We start from the raw sequence: 18,633 nt of genomic DNA, 5'->3' as shown, positions 1-18,633 counted from the left end.
AATTTTCTATGAAGTTTCTTACTGATTTATAAAAAAAGTGTGTGTGTATGTGTATATGTGTGTGTATATATATATATATATATATATATATATATATATATATATATATATATATATATATATATATATATATATATATATATATATATATATATATACACACTCACAATATTTTAGATCAAGATCACACTGTGTAAATAAATATAAAGTGTTTTATTGGATGCAATCTGTGTAATTTATGTACAAGGTTAGTTACATAAATTAAATACATTACATTAACAGTTAGGAAGACCATCAGCCTGAGGTGTTGCCTGCTAAAAACAAATAGTTATTTGTGGGAAAAGGTTTGTGTTTATTGAAGAAAATGCTGTCACAGTCTTTCTTTCTTAAGTGTATCTGTAGTTTTTTCTTGTATTTGTTGCACAGTGGACAGAAGTTTCATCCTGCAAAACATCAGAGAAAAAAAGAATTAAAACATGATTTTGGGTTAACTGGCCCATGATAAAAACAGACATAGAAACAAATGGATTCCAGGAGGCTGTGAACTGCTGGCATTCTGCCATTTTACACAGAATTAATTAATCTATCCATTATGAATTATTTATTTACCATTTTGCCTTCACAGCACTGTGTGGATCATATAACCCTTATATAGCAGAGGTCACTTTTAGGCGGATCGCGGTCCGGGTCCGGACCCAAACCGATAAACTAGTGAGAAGGATTTAATTGTATACGTGCTTTGCGGCGCAAAAAACTCACAGACCAATCACGTGTGGGGTAAGATCACCAAACACTATCCTCTGCCAATCAGATCTGTGCAGACTTGGTAAGGAAAAAGCAAAAAAATATATATACACACACCGCTCCTCACGCGGGATCGAACCAGTGTTATCAGGGTTGAGGTCCAAATACAGTACCGCTGCTCCGGCTATTGAACGCGGCCGTGAAAAACTGCCTTTATAAGGAGATAGGGAGCCCGAGAACGTGCAGAAACGAAAGTCACGCAGAGCACTACAGAGAGACAGGGGAGGAATGTAAACAAAATCTGGCCAGAGAGGCATTTTTTTATTATTATTATTATTATATATTTTTTTATTATAGTTCAAACAACCTTACAGGATATATCACAATCATAATACAAGTTAAAAATCGGTCTGGACCTTGGCCTAACGAAATTTTCTCTAACTGGACCATACTGAATTCCAATGAAATACCCCAGTTATATAGCACCCTCAATGGTTTCTGCAGTGTATTACATTCTGTCAGAATAAGTGTGTTATTCATATGACATTATCAAGAGCAACAAGATCTGCCATTGTCTCAAACAGTGTTTCTTCAACCCATAACAAACACGCCCAATTTAACAATCAAGAAATTCTTAAGGCAGTACTGAGTTGAAGCCAATATCTGCAGTAAGGTATCTTCTCCAGTAACAGGAAGGGAACACAAGGAACACTACTTTTAAAAATATTTAAGCTCCACCCACCTGTTATTCTGTCTTTCGGCCTTTAAGCAGTTCAAAGAAAGCCACGGCCTGCAGCAGTGCATCACACATCTCATTTGCCTTGTTCCTGCTGCTCATGTGGAACGCTTCCTTATACTTTATCAGCAGCTCTTTGGGGAACGTCACCCGGGGACACTTCTTCGTCATCGACTCGGTCATCAGCTGCATGACAGTCCTAGCACCGCTCACCCGACTGTCGCCCACCATCAGATTGAAGTGACGCCCCACTGTGGGGCGCATCATGTTTAAAACCTTTGGGGCAGAACCTGGCTGTAGTGGAGGGCTAAGCAGAGCGAACAGCATGGCCTCCACTGTCTGCAGGTGAGCAATGACCGAGAAGAGCGTTGGGTTTTGGAGGGACACACCAGGCTTTTCCACCACAAACAGGTCAGCAGCAGGCAGGTTTGACACTACAGCAGAAATCTGGGGCAGAAAAATTAACAAAGAAATAATCTAACATTCAGTATAATATTATAATATCAGGGTTCATACGGTCATGAAAAACATGGAAAAGTCACAAAATTTGAAAATAATTTCCAGGCCTGGATAAGTTTTCAGGGTTATACACTTTTTGACCAACAAATTTCCATGAATTTTTCATGGCTTTTCCATGCCTTCACTGCAAATTCTCATGACCATTCGATCTTTTTAAAAATCGGTACAGACATGGACAAAAAAAACAAAAAATCCATGTCAAACAGATTATAGTAGGCCTTTATCTTACCTAAAACAGATGGAAAAACATCGAAATAAAACACATTTTACTAGCCGAATAACATTTCTGCATATCTATGCCTTATATTTGTTTGGATGATGATGGACAGCATTGAATTATCATTTTTCTCTGTGTGAATTTACAGTTATAGTGCAGCAAAAACTCCAGCCAGAGTAGGACGCAGTTAGCTGATTTAAAGTTGGTTTTATAAAAAAAAAAATTAGGACCAAAACAGCTTTTCCATGACTTTTTCGAAACTGTATGGGTGTTTTTATTTTTCCAAAATGTATAAATGTATTGGTTAAATATGTATAAACCCTGTAATACACAGCTTACTGTTTAAAAGTTTTAAACAATCAGAAGCTTTTCCAACTCTCAGAGGAAAGCGCTGCGACTGGGTTCCGATACATCAGCTCACAGACGCCTCGTGCTGATCAACATCACTGTTTGGAGTGATGTGGGGAAAGAGCGCCATCTACCCACCCAGAGAGAGAGCAAGGCCAATTGTGCTCTTGTGCTCAGTCAGCTGATGGCAAACTGCATGACTGGGATTTAAACCGGCGGTCTTCTGATCATAGTGGCAGCACCTTAGTCTGCTGGGCCACACAGAGCCATATTTTAATATTTATATATTTTATAATACATTAATTTCTTAACAATTACTAATAACTTTAGCATCAGTATAACAGCCCACTGAGGGGTTGTGGCCCACAGGTTGAAAGTATATACAGTTGTGGTCAAAAGTTTACATACACTTGTAAAAAAACATAATGTTATGGCTGTCTTGAGTTTTCAATAAGTTCTACAACTCTTATTTTTCTGTGATAGAGTGATCGGAACACATACATGTTTGTCACAAAAAACAGTCATAAAATTTGGTTCTTTCATAAATTTATTATGGGTCTGCTGAAAATGTCACCAAATCTGCTGGGTCAAAAATATACATACAGCAACAAAATTTGTCAATTTTGGTGATGTAGCGAGTTGTGTCAATCAAATTAGCTTCATGTCATGGCCTCTTCACTTCTTGTAAGTGATTCTGATTGACTACAGCTGTTGACTTCTCATGAGCCCATTTAAATAGGGCTCATTTGACCCAGTGATTAGACTCAGCTACAAAAGCTACAATGGGAAAGTCAAAGGAACTCAGTGTGGATCTGAAAAAGCGAATTATTGACTTGAACAAGTCAGGGAAGTCACTTGGAGCCATTTCAAAGCAGCTACAGGTCCCAAGAGCAACTGTGCAGACAATTATATGCAAGTATAAAGTGCATGGAACAGTTGTGTCACTGACACGATCAGGAAGAAAACGCAAGCTATCACATGCTGCCGAGAGGAGATTGGTCAGGATGGTCAAGAGTCAACCAAGAATCACCAAGAAGCAGGTCTGCAAGGATTTGGAAGCTGATGGAACACAGGTGTCAGTCTCCACAGTCAAGCGTGTTTTACATCGCCATGGACTGAGAGGCTGCCGTGCAAGAAAGAAGCCCTTGCTCCAGAAAAGGCACCTTAAGACTCGGCTGAAGTTTGCTGCTGATCACATGGACAAAGATAAAACCTTCTGGAGGAAAGTTCTCTGGTCAGACGAAACAAAAATTGAGCTGTTGGCCACAACACCCAGCAATATGTTTGGAGGAGAAAAGGTGAGGCCTTTAATCCCAGGAACACCATGCCTACTGTCAAGCATGGTGGTGGTAGTATTATGCTCTGGGGATGTTTTGCTGCCAGTGGAACTGGTTCTTTGCAGAAAGTAAATGGGATAATGAAGAAGGAGGATTACCTCCAAATTCTGCAGGAAAACTTAAAACCATCAGCCCGAAGGTTGGGTCTTGGGCGCAGTTGGGTGTTCCAACAAGACAATGACCCAAAACACACATCAAAAGTGGTAAAGGAATGGCTAAACCAGGCTAGAATTAAGGTTTTAGAATGGCCTTCCCAAAGTTCTGACTTAAACCCCATTGAGAACATGTGGACAGTGCTAAAGAAACGGGTTCATGCAAGAAAACCATCACATTTAGCTGAACTGCACCAATTCTGTCAAGAAGAGTGGTCAAACATTCGACCTGAAGCTTGCCAGGAGCTTGTGGATGGCTACCAAAAGCGCCTAGTTGCCGTGAAAATGGCCAAGGGACATGTAACCAAATACTAATGTTGCTGTATGTATATTTTTGACCCAGCAGATTTGGTGACATTTTCAGTTTTTTGTGACAAACATGTATGTGTTCCGATCACTCTATCACAGAAAAATAAGAGTTGTAGAACTTATTGAAAACTCAAGACAGCCATAACATTATGTTTTTTTACAAGTGTATGTAAACTTTTGACCACAACTGTATACTATTATACAGCTGGAGTGTATTAAAATCAGAAATGTTTCCAGCTATTTATTTAAAATCTGTGAAATACCAGCATCATCTTAAAAGTCATTCACACATTTGTCTCATACACTATTTTTATATTATCAAAAACACTGATTCTTAACTTGAAGCGTTGAATTATTCTTATATATTATAACCAAACACATATAAAAGCACAAATCTTACATCTTCTAGATAATTCGATGCCATGTAAGTCCCGTTCATGAAACTGGGACACTCCACCTGCGTCCAGTGGAGAACAGTCTGTGCCTGGTCCATGTGTGTCCAAGCTATTCTATTTGTGCCACACACAATGGAGACGATTGAAGTCGCTGCCTGCAAAGACATCAAAACACGAGAACCTGAACATGTTTTATCAAACTGAGAAACCAGATCTAAAACAGCTTCCATGGGAGGTCCTTAAAGGCTTTTAGTCATTAGTTTTTTGTGTGTTATCCATAATATATACCAGGACTAGTGTTTTGCACCCTGATCTTCATTTGTTGTTGATTACAACAGACTGTACATTTAACAGCTTTCTGCTGTACTAAGTACAACTTATTCTCCTTACCCGATTCTATTTTAAGCATGGGGGTTAACTATTTTGGGGGTTAAATAGAAATATTACAATTGACTGTTCGCAGTTCTGAACTTTTTAACAGCTCTAGGTTTTATGCATGTGAAGCCTTTTGTGCTGTAAACGTATTCCAATAATGCAGCTTTACAAAACAGCTAAATAAACAGTATATCATTTACGTGCAGAACAGAAATACAGAGAAACACAGCTCTGAAAAACACTAAGAGACCACTTCAATTTTTGGGTCAGTTTCTCTGATTTTGCTATTTATATGTGTATGTTTGAGTAAAATGAACATTGTTTTATTTTATAAAATAGGGACAACGTTTCTCCCAAATTCCAAATAAAAGTAGTCATTTAGAGCATTTATTTGCAGAAAATGGCTGAAATAACAAAAAAGATACCGAAGTTTCAGACCACAAATAATGCAAAGAAACCAAGTTCATATTTATAAAGTTTATAGAGTTCATAAATTCAATATTTGGTGGAATAACCCTGGTTTTTAATCACAGTTTTCATGCATCTAGTCTTATTCTCCTCCACCAGTCTTACACACTTTATGCCACTTCTGGTGCAAAAATTCAAGCAGTTCAGCTTGGTTTGACGGCATCCATCTTTCTCTTGATTATATTCTAGAGGTTTTCAATTTGGTAAAATCAAAGAAACTCATTTTTAAATGGTCTCTTATTTTTCCAGACCTGTATTTATATTACATATTTTAATAAAGTATTAAACAGCATATATACACTGATGTGGCATCAGACATTAACCAATACAGATTCTAGTACTAGTTAATTGATCTGTGTGTGGTGCCTACTGCAGTGAATGTGTATGTGATTTCTGCCATGTCGTTCATAAGGACAATTCTAAGCCAGACGCCACCTGTCCCAATCATTACCACACACTGCACTGTCCATTGTCTGTGGTAATGCCTTCTATTATACATTCCAGGTACACATGACCCTTTGGTTCAAGAAATATTAAAACCCTATAAGTCATAAAAAGCGCCATTTTATGTTTTCCAGAGGCCAAGTAGAGGCACACGTGGAAGAAGTTGCTATGGTCAGATGAGACCACACTTTTGAACTTTTTTTTTTTTTTACCACCCTGAACACGCCATCCCCGCTGTAAAACATGGTGGTGGCAGCATGGTGGTGGTGCTTTTCTTTAGCAGGGACAGGCAAGCTGGTTAGAGTTAATGGAAGAATGGAGGAACTAAATTTAGTTTTCTCACCTCTAAGTGAATCTTTTCCACTGGTGGTCTGATAAACTTTTCAAACTGGACCTTCTCATTTTTCTTCTCTTTCCGTTCCCTCGGGTTGAGGATGGAGTTAAAGACGATGACCGCGCTCTTGTGCTTCAGCAGAGGCACATTCACTACACTCTCCAAATCTTCAAACTGTCCATTCTTGCTCCTGTACTCTAATATACTGTTCAGTTTTCGTCCTCTGAGCAGCTTGACCTCAGCGAGGTCAGTCTCTGACCCTGTGTTTAGGAGTCTCAGGATGGCCAGCCGCTGCTCGGGGGTGTAGAAGGAGTCCAGTGGTCTAACTTCGCTACTAGGCTCTGGAGACACAGTACTGATCACCTCCCATCCTGCAGCTGGGATCTGAGCCGCCCGGCGACAGCATGTGCAGTACAGTGGACGGAGGTTCAGAGAAGGCTGGAGACCTGATTGACCCACAGAAAAGAGACAAGTTAAATATTTATTACATGCAAATGCAGTTGTTAGTAACATAATTTTTAGTATTGATATTTAAATTGTTATTATTTGCACATAAACTCACAATGTTATTAGTTCATATTTACATTTAAGGAAAATGTACTTAATTCCTAAAAGAACATGAACATAAATAAGAATTGTTAGAGGTTGATTTAGAAAGCAAAACCATTAAAATTCTGTAATGGTCATTATGGTTATACTGTAATAAATACATTTCAAATCAACATTACAAAATCACTAATGCATTGAAACAACTTTTATCTCCGACATCAGAATTGGTTTATTTGTGCACATTGACTTTATGTTGTTTCAACATTATGGTTTAATACAGGATCAGTCAAAGGTTTGGACACGGGTTCTCATTCAATGCTTTTCTTTATTAAATGTATTTTCTACATTATAAATTAATAATAAAGACTTAAGAAAATGAAATGACACATATGGAATTATGTAGTAAACAAAAATTAGTTTGGCCTGGCCAATCCAGTGACTTTAAACCTGATCAACTGAGATGATAATTTGGGATGAGCTGGAGATTCACAGCATGAAGAAAACGCAGCAACTATTGTTCAGCACCTTCAGGAACTTCTTCAAGATGCTGAGAAAACTATTCCAGGTGCCTCTACCTCATGAGGACACTGAGATTTAAAAAACAAGAATGCGCAGATATGTCCGCAAAGCTAAAATGTGGCTACTTATATTCTGTTTTTTAACACCTTTTGTTTACACAATATTACTGTATAGCGTTACTGTCTTCTACATTAAATGTACAATGTAATAAATCATTAAAAAAAAGGAAACACAATGAAAAAGGTGTATATATACACATATATATATACAGCTCTGGAAAAAAAATAAGAGACCACTTAAAAATGATGAGTTTCTTTGATTTTACCAAATTGAAAACCTCTGGAATATAATTAAGAGGAAGAATGATGATCAAACAAACCAAGCTTGATTTTTTGCACCAGAAGTGGCATAAAGTTATCGAAAGGTGTGTAAGGCTGGTGGAGGTGAAAATGCCAAGTTGCATGAAAACTCTGATTAAAAACCAGGGTTATTCCACCAAATATTTATTTCTGAACTTATGAATATGAACTTGTTTCTTTGCCTAATTTGAGGTCTGAAAGCTCTGCATCTTTTTTTATTTCAGCCATTTCTCATTTTCTGCAAATTACAGTATTTTTATTTGGAATTTGTCCGCAGTTTATAGAATAAAACAACAATGTTCAATGTTTAAATAAATGATCAGAATCATGATCATGAAAAGTTTAATACTGTGGAATGCAGGATGTTCTGCTTTTTTAAGGAGAGCAGATAATTACCCATTTCTGCTTTCCTCTGTAAACTAGCCGGGTGTGTTCTGTCGAGTTATGCTACCCATCGATATGTGCTTCTTAACGGCATTGCGCATGCGCCAACCCACATTTTAAGTTTTTTGTGTTTTTATGATAATTTTGCTCTCTTTGGTTGCATTAAACCCGCTGCTTAAATGTTACAAACCTGTAAATGGTAATTAAAAATAGTGCAAAATAAAAAATAATAATAAACTATTAAAAAAATACGATTTCTATTCATCTATATGATAATAGCTTTACCTGATGCAGCCTATCTTAATATCCTTAAGGCTTTTTTTGCCGGGAGCTTTTTTTTTTTTCCTAATATGCTTTTTGTATTTTTACCTTTAAATATACACTAGGGTAGCACGGTTTGACCAGGTAGCACAACTCGACAGACCACCTTACTAAACTAAAACAACGTCTGGATAGGATGCTAGCGTTAGCATTAGCTATTTTAGAAGATGTAAACTAGTATATATACAGAATATGAGACAGACAAACAACATTATTCTACAAATATAAAGGAAAACGCAGGAAAATGCTGCGGACTGCAGACAAGCTCCACCACCTGTCTGTCTGTCTGTGTATCTCTAACGCAGGTCACATAACCTAGCAGCGTGTTTAAACCTCTGTATCTTTAAATTACTTCATCAAACAACAGCGAGCAACTCAGGCTTTACCTCTGAGAAGAAGAGAAGACAGACTCCGCACAGAGACCAGCATTATGGATCATCTCACCAAAACAGAGTTTAAACTACTAAAAGTTCAGCGCTTCCATAATCTGTCCTCAGCTACTCTCTAATCACCATCCGGTCAGGAACAGCGGCCCGTGTGTACTTGGTTCCGGCTGAGGACAGTTCCTCCCCCATATTAAAGAAATAGAAGCTCCGGTTTCGCTTTCGGTTCAGAGAAACTCCTTAAGAGACGCTCCATCATGTCTACAGTTTACGAAGACATAGTGAAGCTCGTCGCCAACAATCTAAAATGCTCCATTTGTTTCGAGCTGTTCACGGACCCAGTCACTCTGTCCTGCGGCCACAACTACTGTCTCAACTGTATTCAGAGGTACCTGTCCCGCGGGACGAGGACCTGCCCCCAGTGCAGGTCTAAGCTCCCACACACCCCCAACCTGAAGAAGAACGTCGCTCTCTCCAACATCCTGGACCTGCAGGAGGCCGGGGGTCGTGAGATGTGGAACCAGGTGGTCATACGGACAGACCAGTGCAACAGTTACCACACAGAGAAGCTAACAGAGGTGAGGTTCTGCCAGGACTGAGATCTTCCATCTTTTTTTACACAACCAGACATCTATCTGATCTTTCATCTATTCATCATACATCCATCACCATAGCTTTTCTTCCATCCATATGTCCAACTTTCCATTCTTACTTGCTTCTATCCATCTGTCCATACCATAGCTTTCCAGCTTCTCTTCATACTTGCTTCTGTGCATCCATTCATTTATACTGTACATTATTTTTTTCTTCACACACACATTCACTCCATCACCAATTTATTAACACATTCATCATTCTTGCCACTATATATCCATTGATCCATCCAGCGTTAATTTCCTTTACCCAATATTTTGTACAAACGATTCACAATCAATTCATCCATCCAGCCTTCCATACATCAACCTCCTTTTCTACACTTCCTTAATCAGGCCATCCATTAATCGTTCATATATCCATCATTTCTTTTTTCTTTTCTTCATCCTTGCAACAAACCATTCATCTAACCTTTTTTGCTTCTATCCTTCTTCTGTTACACCGTCTATACAATCATTCTTTCTTTGCCATCAACAGATGTGTTACAGAGAAGGGTTTCTGATTAACTAAACAGTCAGTATCAGTATGCATTAATTTAACTCAGGATGTTTTATTTAGAAAGACTGGAGTTCTTGAAACTAGAGATCAAAAGGCTAGAAACGCCCCATGTTGAACTGACCTCTGACCACCAGGTGGGAGATTAGAAGTTAAAAGGTGCATTTAATTATATACTGTTTACATTACGATTAAAGTAGAGTTGGTTTACAATATCTCTTCTATTTGTCATGTCTATATGTAGGATGGTTCCTTGTCTGTCGGAAAAAACATCAGCACAGCTAAAGGGTTCAGTTCATCGTTTGACAATGAAGGAGGAAGCCAGTGTGCTGACAGCAGTTCATCCAGCCTGGAATTTTCTGAACTGGAGAACAGTATAAACGGCTTTTCACGCATAGAAGCGGTATGTCAATATAAACCAATTGTCCATAATATTACAACACTGCCAAGTAAAGTGAAAAACATTGGTGATCTTGTGGTTCTAGTGGCAAGAGAAGACAGCAATATACAACATACTTGTACTGGGCAATGATGAAATTTTTGTTTCCGCCTTTAACTCTGTGCAGTGAACACAAACATACACACTAGTGAGTGCACTCAGAAGACACACACACAGTGATTTTGTAAAAAAATATGACTGGAGTGGTTGGAAGCCATTGCTGCAGCTCCGGGGCAGAGCAGTAAGGGTTAAGGGTCTTGCCCAAGGGCCCAACAGTGGTGGGCTACCAAAACGGAGTGTGTCTCACTCCCTCAAAACATCAGTTTCTGTATTTTTGCAGTTGTTATTACCTACTATAGTAATCTTGCCATTAGGATTGCTTTCAGGTTCACATTTTGGCACCAAAACTGCTTATATTATATATACGATGGTAGTAATCCTTGACCTCTACCTGTTTTTTTTTTAGCTTGAGAGTATGTTACCTGATCCAGACAGTGATGCACAGGAAGTCAGTGAGGTCCTGCTGGATGGTCTAAATGAAGCCAGTGGTCTTGCTGACTTTGCAACAGCGGATCTGAACTGCAGCCAATCTGCAGGTAAAGTGTCTTCACCCCCACCTGATCATCATCAGATACACACACTATACTTAGATGTAAAACTGATAACTGATACTAATTACTTCTCATCTTTCCGTACAGAGTTTGTTTTGCTGTCCTTTTTGCCTGCAATGGGTCACAGGCGTTTAGCATTCATGCCAGAGAACCGGAGGTTAGTGGTAAGGTCAGCTTTCTCATCGGTGACCCAAAATGGTCGCTTTGATGCCTGCCAGTGGATGGCGGATCAGGAGCTTTCAAGAGGGAGGCATTACTGGGACGTTGACGTGTCTCGGTGCTCTGGATGGGCGGCCGGGGTGGCATATCCTGGCCTGGCCAGAAACGAACAGCTGGGTCGGGGCCCCTCTTCCTGGTGCATTGAGCGGAGCAGTGGGCGATTGAGTGCCTGGCACAACAAAAAAGAGACCCCACTCAAACAGGACTGCCCAGACAGTGTCAGAGTTCTGTTGGATATGGACAGCAGCTGTCTGTCTTTTTGGAGCCTGATGGATGGACTGGTGGAGCTGTATAGCGTGCAGGCAGATTTCCGTGGCCCAGTCAGGCCCGTGTTCTGGTTGCATGGAACACAGCAGAGGAATGTTCTGGCTTTTCCTGCAAGATAAAATTATAAATTATTTGTTTTTAATTGTGCTGTAAATGCTGGTTGCTGTGATTTGTCTGATCAAAGCATCTCCTACCAGAAATAACCTGTATCCACAGCTTTGCAATCTTTACAAACCACTTTTTTGTTGCCTTTGGTGTTTCATGTTCTTTATTTGCTATGTTTATTTTGCTTTCTTTCTCTCCTCTAAATATGTATTTGTTAATGTATCTTTCTTGTATGGTATAATGTATAATTTGTTTTTGATAAATCTGCACAAAAGCTTAAAATGTCACTGTTTTTAATGTAGTATGAAGTTTCTTTAATGTACTGTATTTGTACTAAAGTGCATTCATTTTCAATGAGCATATATGCAGCTGAAACAGGTAGCCTAGTGCATCCCATTTTTAAAATAATTAACATTTAATTATATAATATTATAGTCATTGTGGCTTTTAGAAAAATGTGCTTGGTGTAGTGAACTATAGGCTTCTGAGGTATGGCCTAAGCTTTTGTCCTTTATGGCATTTTTGCCCATACATTACTTTTACTTTTATACTTTAAGTATAAAGAAAGAAATACTTTTACATTTTACTTGAGCAAAAAGCTTGAGTTGATACTTCAACTTCTATAGAAGTATTTTAAACCCTTTGTCAACAGCCTTGGACATGTTGGCAGTGGTGTTCAATCCGACTGACCAGGTTTTATTTCCTTACTTTTTTCTGTGTTGCATGCTGGGCAATGTAGTGTACAGTAGATACCACTAATGAACAAAATGTATTAACAATTAATTCTGCTAATCTCAATAACACTAAATAACACAGTACTTCACCATAAAATATTACACCAAATATTAAATGCTAGTTTGTCCCTGAATGCCCGTTGAATTCGCACCAGCTACACATCATTGTATTTAACACTTCGTCACTTCGCGTTTCGTTTATTACAATTGTCCCTGAGAGGGACCCGTAGACACATATCAGGTCAGTAGGAGGAGGAGTCAGAGCAGGGTTATGGAGAGCCTGCTCACTCCTATCTCCCCCGTTATATCAGAGACTCACTGGAGACCGCTAGAGGGAGGCCGCGAGAGAGACCAGGGTTATAGGGTGAACGGAGCTAATCGGCTAAAAACTCAAATAAAAAATAGAAACGAAGCTCTTAACTAGGATTCTTTTATTCATAAAAAACATGGCATAAGGCCAATAACTTAAATTTTACCTCTTAAAATATACGGGCTACAGGTGTAGGTGAAACAAAACCATTTTTTTCTGCAGTGAAATAACTTATTTACATTCTGAAAATTTGAGGGCTTGGAAATCTCCTACAGGACGCTTGGAGAAGCTGTTCACTCTCTGTTCACTCTCTACTCCACTTAATAATTCCAGATCAGTAACAGGAATCAACCCTAGTTTTTATGTTAAGACGTAAAAACTAGACAATCATAACGAAACTAAAGGTTTGTAGGACATAAACCGTTTGATTTGTATTGTAGGAAAATATTGATATAGAAATGAGGTTCAGAAAAGAGCCAATTTTATGATTTTATTCATTATATTTTGACATTAGCAGATTTACTTTATTACTTTTTTATATTTTCTATTACATTCAATTATGCTTTTCAGTAATGTTCCTATCGAACATGACAGCTTATTATGTAATGCTTGATTAGAAATCCTTAAGGTTCAGTGATGTATGTAATGTCAAACAGACAATTGACAAAAATCCTGGCCTGTTAAAAGTTTTAAAAAGTAATGTATTAGGTATTAAACCACTTGCTGTTTTTTTGTGTTGAGATAATTAGTATATTTTTTTCAGTATGAAAATTATTAAAACATCTATAACCCATTTATTTTGGACTCCCTCGGGAGCGCCCCCTGGTGGTGAGACGCATGCAGTGAAGCTTGTGAAGTGGGTCTTCTCCTCTGTGTCAGAGAGTCTGTGGAGGAGTGTGGAGGTTTGAGCAGTGAAGTCCAGCAGCAGGACCCGGTTAGAGGGGCTCCAGTGAAGCAGTTACACTGTTAACATATTCTCGTCTGTTATAGTGGAGTTTTGGAGGGGTATCGGTTTCCATGGCGCTGGAGTTTAGAGCTGTTTCTGTGTTTTTATATCAACACCTGCGCGTTTAGCTTAAATGCTACTCGGTCTGTATTCCCTGATTTACGATATTAGGATCGGGAAAGATGCGCAAGGACGTTAGGATTCTGCTGGTGGGGGAACGTAAGTAGTATTTTAAATAAATTAAGGATTTTGCTGTGCTTGTATTGCCTTCTGGTAACTGAATAATATTAATAGTACTTTATAAATAAAACTGATATAATCCTACGAGGCTGAAGTTGGGTTGTCATTTCGTTACGTTTCACCTTAGCTCACGTAGATAAATTCTGCAGCAGTTAACCTACAGCTACAGCCAGGAGCTGCTCTATGTAAGCTAGGATAATAAACATTTATACTCATAAATGTAGCAACGGTAGTAATGTCACAATAATACAGCTAGGTCACCTTTATTCCAACGTTTCGCTTCTTTCTCCAGCTTGAACCTTCTTGTTGTCTATAGGAACCACGTGTGTATATTTAGGTGTGGTGTTTTTTGCACCTTACATATTTAAAAAGACTTTAAAAGACCCTCTAAACAACCCATATGCCTCTAATAGTTCTCTCTAGATGTATAATTCAGTCACACATATGTTCATTGTGCCATTGATTTCTGCATCAGGGCCTTTGTTATGTAACTTGCTAGTTAACCTAGCTAGATAAAAAGCCTTAACCCAACCTTAACCCTCATCCAAATTCATAGCTAGCTCAGCTAGCTACATGTTCCACTTCAAACTCACAAACAAAAACATTTAATCTATTGGATTAATTACATTCATGATCTGGATTAGACAAGTTTAATTTAATTAACTGAATTTGGATTTAAGGAATTTGGATTTTAGCTGCTGTTCCTGGCCACTTGTCACTTCTCTGTAAGTGTTTGATGAGAATGGGAAATTGCACAGAGCAAATACTAAAGACTGAGTTTGCTGTTTTGATTTCCACAGTAGATATCATATCAAAAAAGTTCAGTTTATGAATCAGTTTCTCTGATTTTGCTATTTGCTTTTGGCAGTTCAGCTTGGTTTGATGGCTTGTGATCATCTATCTTCCTCTTGATTATATTTCAGAGGTTTTCAATTTGGGAAAATCAAGGAAAAACATTAAGTGCTCTCTTATTTTTTTCCAGAGCTGTTTTTGGCTTGCAGGAATGGTAGCAGAAGCACACAGATGCCATTTGTTATAATAGTTTTACCTCTTTCCATTTAGAAACACTACTGCTTTCAACTTAAAAGAAAATAAAATCTTAAGGACTGCTTTACCCTGTATGGCATAGTGTCTATCATTTATTACATGGTATATGTATGCCCAGTGCAATGAGGCATACAAGTGGGTCATAAATGGAAATGTGTATATGTGTAAAAATATGTAAAGATTATATTCTTACTATATCCTTTATATCTTGTGGAAAACTTAATAAAATAGTGTTTTTTTTTGTTCCTTTCCTTTATCAGTTCCTTGCAGCCACTCTCAGCCTTATATGCAGCTTTTCTTGTATTTCAGTTAAAGAAAAGTTTTAAATTTGAAAATCAGTGCCATATAAAAAAGCTCTGTACAGGTTTCTGACAGAAACAAGTTTCTATCTACTGAGCTCAGCTTCTGTATGTAAAGATGTACAGTCTCCATTATCCCATTTTGAAAATCGCATTAAAACAGTAATTCTATTAATCAAATTCATTTGATTTACCTCTCAGCCCTACATCAATAAGAAACATTTTAAGAAAGTAATTAAGCAAGTTCCTGCTTTTGACACACTGCTGTTCTTTTTCATAAGATGCACTGCAAGAAAATTATTTCCACATTTCAGATGATTGAGTAGTTAACCACAATTTACACCATTTTAATTTTAACATGCAGCAGCCAGCATCTACTTCAGGAGGAGAATAGTTCAGCACAGCTTTAATCGCTGAGGAGTACATGCTCTGTGCAGCAGGTTGCCCCTAAAAACAGAAATCTTTGCATTGCAAATCAACAGCACAGCATAATTAGTTTATGCTGCAGGGTGTGTATGTGTGAGTGCTGTGGTGTGTAACTGTAAGCTGAAGCGGGAGAACGCTGCCGGCTGGTAAAAGTGGGTAAGAAGACTCTCTGGGGAACGTGTTTCTTTTTAGATAACATCTCAAACAGACTGTACTGTTGACTGTATAAATATTCAATCAAATCAATAGATAATTGTGTACATTATGGGGCTTGGGTACAGCTGCTCGGCCACGGAAACCTAAACTAAAAGCCACATAGAGTTTGGAGGCCTGTAACAATTGATTCTGCAGAAAGTTGGCGACCTCTACACATTAGGCACCTCAGCATCCAATGACCCTGCTCAGTCATTTTACGTTGACCGAGCAAGCTTCTGTAATTTGTAATCTTCCACTTGGTTATAATAGCACTGAAAGTTGACTGGAATATTTTAATAGTGAGGAAATTTTACAACTGGACTGTACCATGCTGCAATTCATTGCGACGTCTTCTGAGAAAATTACAGGCTGAATTACCAACAGTTTTTGCTGAACTCTGTGGTCCACTGGTAATTTTAGTCCCGTCCAGACACAAATATCTGAGTTTCGTCTCCTTGTGTTTAATAAAATAGCTATATACAGAGTATATACAAATATATTGAGATACACATAGTGGTGGTTGATATGCAAAAAATATATAGTATCGCATTGTGATACAAGATATTTTTGCAGTACATAATATTACTATATTGATCTGCAGACTAACTTTCCCATTCTTAGTACAATGATATACACTGTAGGTTCTAAAGTTTTGGGACATATTTCTGCTAATTTACTGCATTTTTGTCTGAAGCCAAGATTATTAAAAAAAGTGTTTACACAGTGAGCATTTGGTCAGTGTTCATTCAGCATTAATGATGCCTGCGATGCACTCAGATAAGCAAATTTTCTTTTATGATAACAATGTTTTGCAATGCAGTATAATGTTGTATTGGCCACGTGTTAATCAATAACTCAGCTGTTTTATTCATTTTCTTTGCCACAGGTGCATAAAATCAATAATCTATCCATGTAGTACACTTTACAAACAGTAAAGGAATGAGTGATTCTAAAGAGCTCACTAAACTCCTGTGTGGTTCTGTAATTGGATGGCACTGTTGCAAGTTTATAAAGAAATCTCGTGAAATTTCTTCCCTCCCAGATATACCACAATCAGCTGTGAGTGTTATTATTGAAGCGGAAGCATTCAGAAATCACAGCAACTCTGACACAAAATGTCCAACTAAGTAATGTGACAGAGCTGGGTGTCTGAATGCTGAGAAGCGTAGTGTTGAAAAGTCTCCTATGATCTACTTACTCAATAACTCCAAACCTGCCGTTCAAGCTAAAAGGAGGGGCCAACTCCATTTGAACGTGTATAGAAAACACAGTATATAAAGTAGTATGTCATAGACTAGCAGTTCCCAAGGCTGTGCACTAGATGTTTTCAGAGATGAGTTTGATGACATTCCAGTCTATTTTTTTAATAGTAACATTACCTAACATCTACTGCTGTAAACTGAAGAAACTCACATCTAATGCCAAACATCCTAATTGACAGCTTTTAGAGTCAGTGATTAACCCTGATATTGAAATTTAAAATACAGAATTAAACCAATCATATAGTATCAAACAAATCCAGTCATCAAGTAAAAGTTATGCCTAGCATTTTTATGGGATGAATTGGTGCTAGGCGGTATAACCAAAAATGTATATCATGTTTGTTTTTTTTTAAGATTCTGATGTTTGCAAGGTATATCACCGTATTTTTGTTTATTTTTTTATTTATTTGTTTGTTTATTTATTTACTTATTTTTTTGCATGTCTGGGCTTTTATGTAGGGTTGTGACCTACTGTGCTGTTAGGAGTGTATATATAATATAAAACATTACAGAAGAACTCCGGTGTAGTAAAACATGATAAAAAGTACGCATCTTTGATGATTAGCACACCTCTGCCCTCCCACAGCGTTCCGAGATCCAGAAATTTTAACAGTTAGTCCAAACATCATTCAGACCGGTAGATACGGGGCATAATTTGCCTTTAATTTGGCTTCAAATTAAGGCTTTGATTAGTATCTTTGGGTTTAGTTTGTCCTACAAAATTACACAATATATTAATAAATCAGATTTCATTAACAGAAAAACAGATAAATGTAAACAATAGACCTTAAAAAAGATACAACAACAACTATAACACGGCTTCCTTTACAAAACTAAATAGTTCCATAAACACTATAAACATACCTAAATACTCAATGTTTAAGTATCCAAACCATAGACTGTGTATAGCTGGACAGAGCATCGTCTCTCAAAAGTGAAGCCACCACAGGTCGGGCGCCCCCTGCTGTTCGGCTGCAGCTGTATAACCCCACCCATCCCCATAGGTTTCAATGGCAAAACAGAACAACTTTCAATCACGTTTTTTTCTAATATACTGTAATTCTATCTCCATTATTTAAATGCAGCAGCTAGTGTAACCTCTGCTTATATTGTTAAAATTTTATATCCCCACAGAATTCAGTTTTTAAAAAAAGGTGTGATTATTGTAAAAGGGCTGGTTATGGGCGGGACCAATAACAGACCGTCAGCTCCGCTCCGCTCCGCCCCGCTCTGCAGCCTGTGACCGGGGCGGGGTTATTTAAATGAGTAGGCGGTCTCTCCACAGTCTTTCTCCCTCCTCTGGTCTCTACTGCGCAGAATCGGGTGTCAGGATCGCCAACATGGAGGAAGATTTTGGCTTCATTTTCATTGAATGAATGGGAACGGCGACACGGCGTCCATCTTTTTTTACAGTCTCTGATCCAAACAAGATATTTCCCAAAAGCTATATTTCACAAGTAAGACACTAGTTTAATATCAGTTTACAATATG

The 18,633-nt window shown here is 38.1% G+C and overlaps 3 protein-coding genes across 4 annotated transcripts in view; 2 read left to right on the top strand and 1 right to left on the bottom strand.

The window, feature by feature from the left end:
- Positions 1–198: 198 nt before the first annotated feature.
- Positions 199–9,022, bottom strand: tefm (transcription elongation factor, mitochondrial). Its single transcript, XM_007257104.4, has 5 exons — positions 8,897–9,022; positions 6,388–6,824; positions 4,763–4,912; positions 1,487–1,927; positions 199–443 (listed from the first exon to the last, which is right to left on the bottom strand). Exons 1-4 carry the CDS (start codon positions 8,937–8,939, stop codon positions 1,490–1,492), a joined length of 1,068 nt encoding a protein of 355 aa, XP_007257166.1. The 5' UTR covers positions 8,940–9,022; the 3' UTR covers positions 199–443; positions 1,487–1,489.
- An 8-nt stretch (positions 9,023–9,030) lies between these two features.
- LOC103038296 (tripartite motif-containing protein 65) lies at positions 9,031–11,952 on the top strand. The gene is made up of 4 exons (XM_007257103.4): positions 9,031–9,471; positions 10,287–10,445; positions 10,948–11,077; positions 11,180–11,952. The coding sequence occupies exons 1-4, from the start codon at positions 9,151–9,153 to the stop codon at positions 11,695–11,697; spliced, it is 1,128 nt and encodes a 375-aa protein (XP_007257165.3). The 5' UTR covers positions 9,031–9,150; the 3' UTR covers positions 11,698–11,952.
- Positions 11,953–13,537: 1,585 nt separating this feature from the next.
- Positions 13,538–18,633, top strand: part of rhot1b (ras homolog family member T1) — a 33,915-nt gene continuing 28,819 nt past the window's right edge. Inside the window, exon 1 of one of the 2 annotated variants that reach the window (XM_007257105.4) lies at positions 13,538–13,892. In XM_007257105.4, the coding sequence (XP_007257167.3) occupies positions 13,856–13,892 (37 nt within the window). In that variant the 5' untranslated portion in view covers positions 13,538–13,855. The remainder of the gene's footprint in view (positions 13,893–18,633) is intronic. The other variant, XM_049479542.1, reaches the window with a different exon arrangement.

The sequence above is a fragment of the Astyanax mexicanus genome, chromosome 5 (assembly GCF_023375975.1).
Source record: "Astyanax mexicanus isolate ESR-SI-001 chromosome 5, AstMex3_surface, whole genome shotgun sequence".
Classification (NCBI taxonomy): Eukaryota; Metazoa; Chordata; class Actinopteri; order Characiformes; family Acestrorhamphidae; genus Astyanax; species Astyanax mexicanus.
The sequence above is the reverse complement of the archived record's forward strand: the minus strand, read 5'-3'. Positions and strand labels throughout refer to the sequence as shown.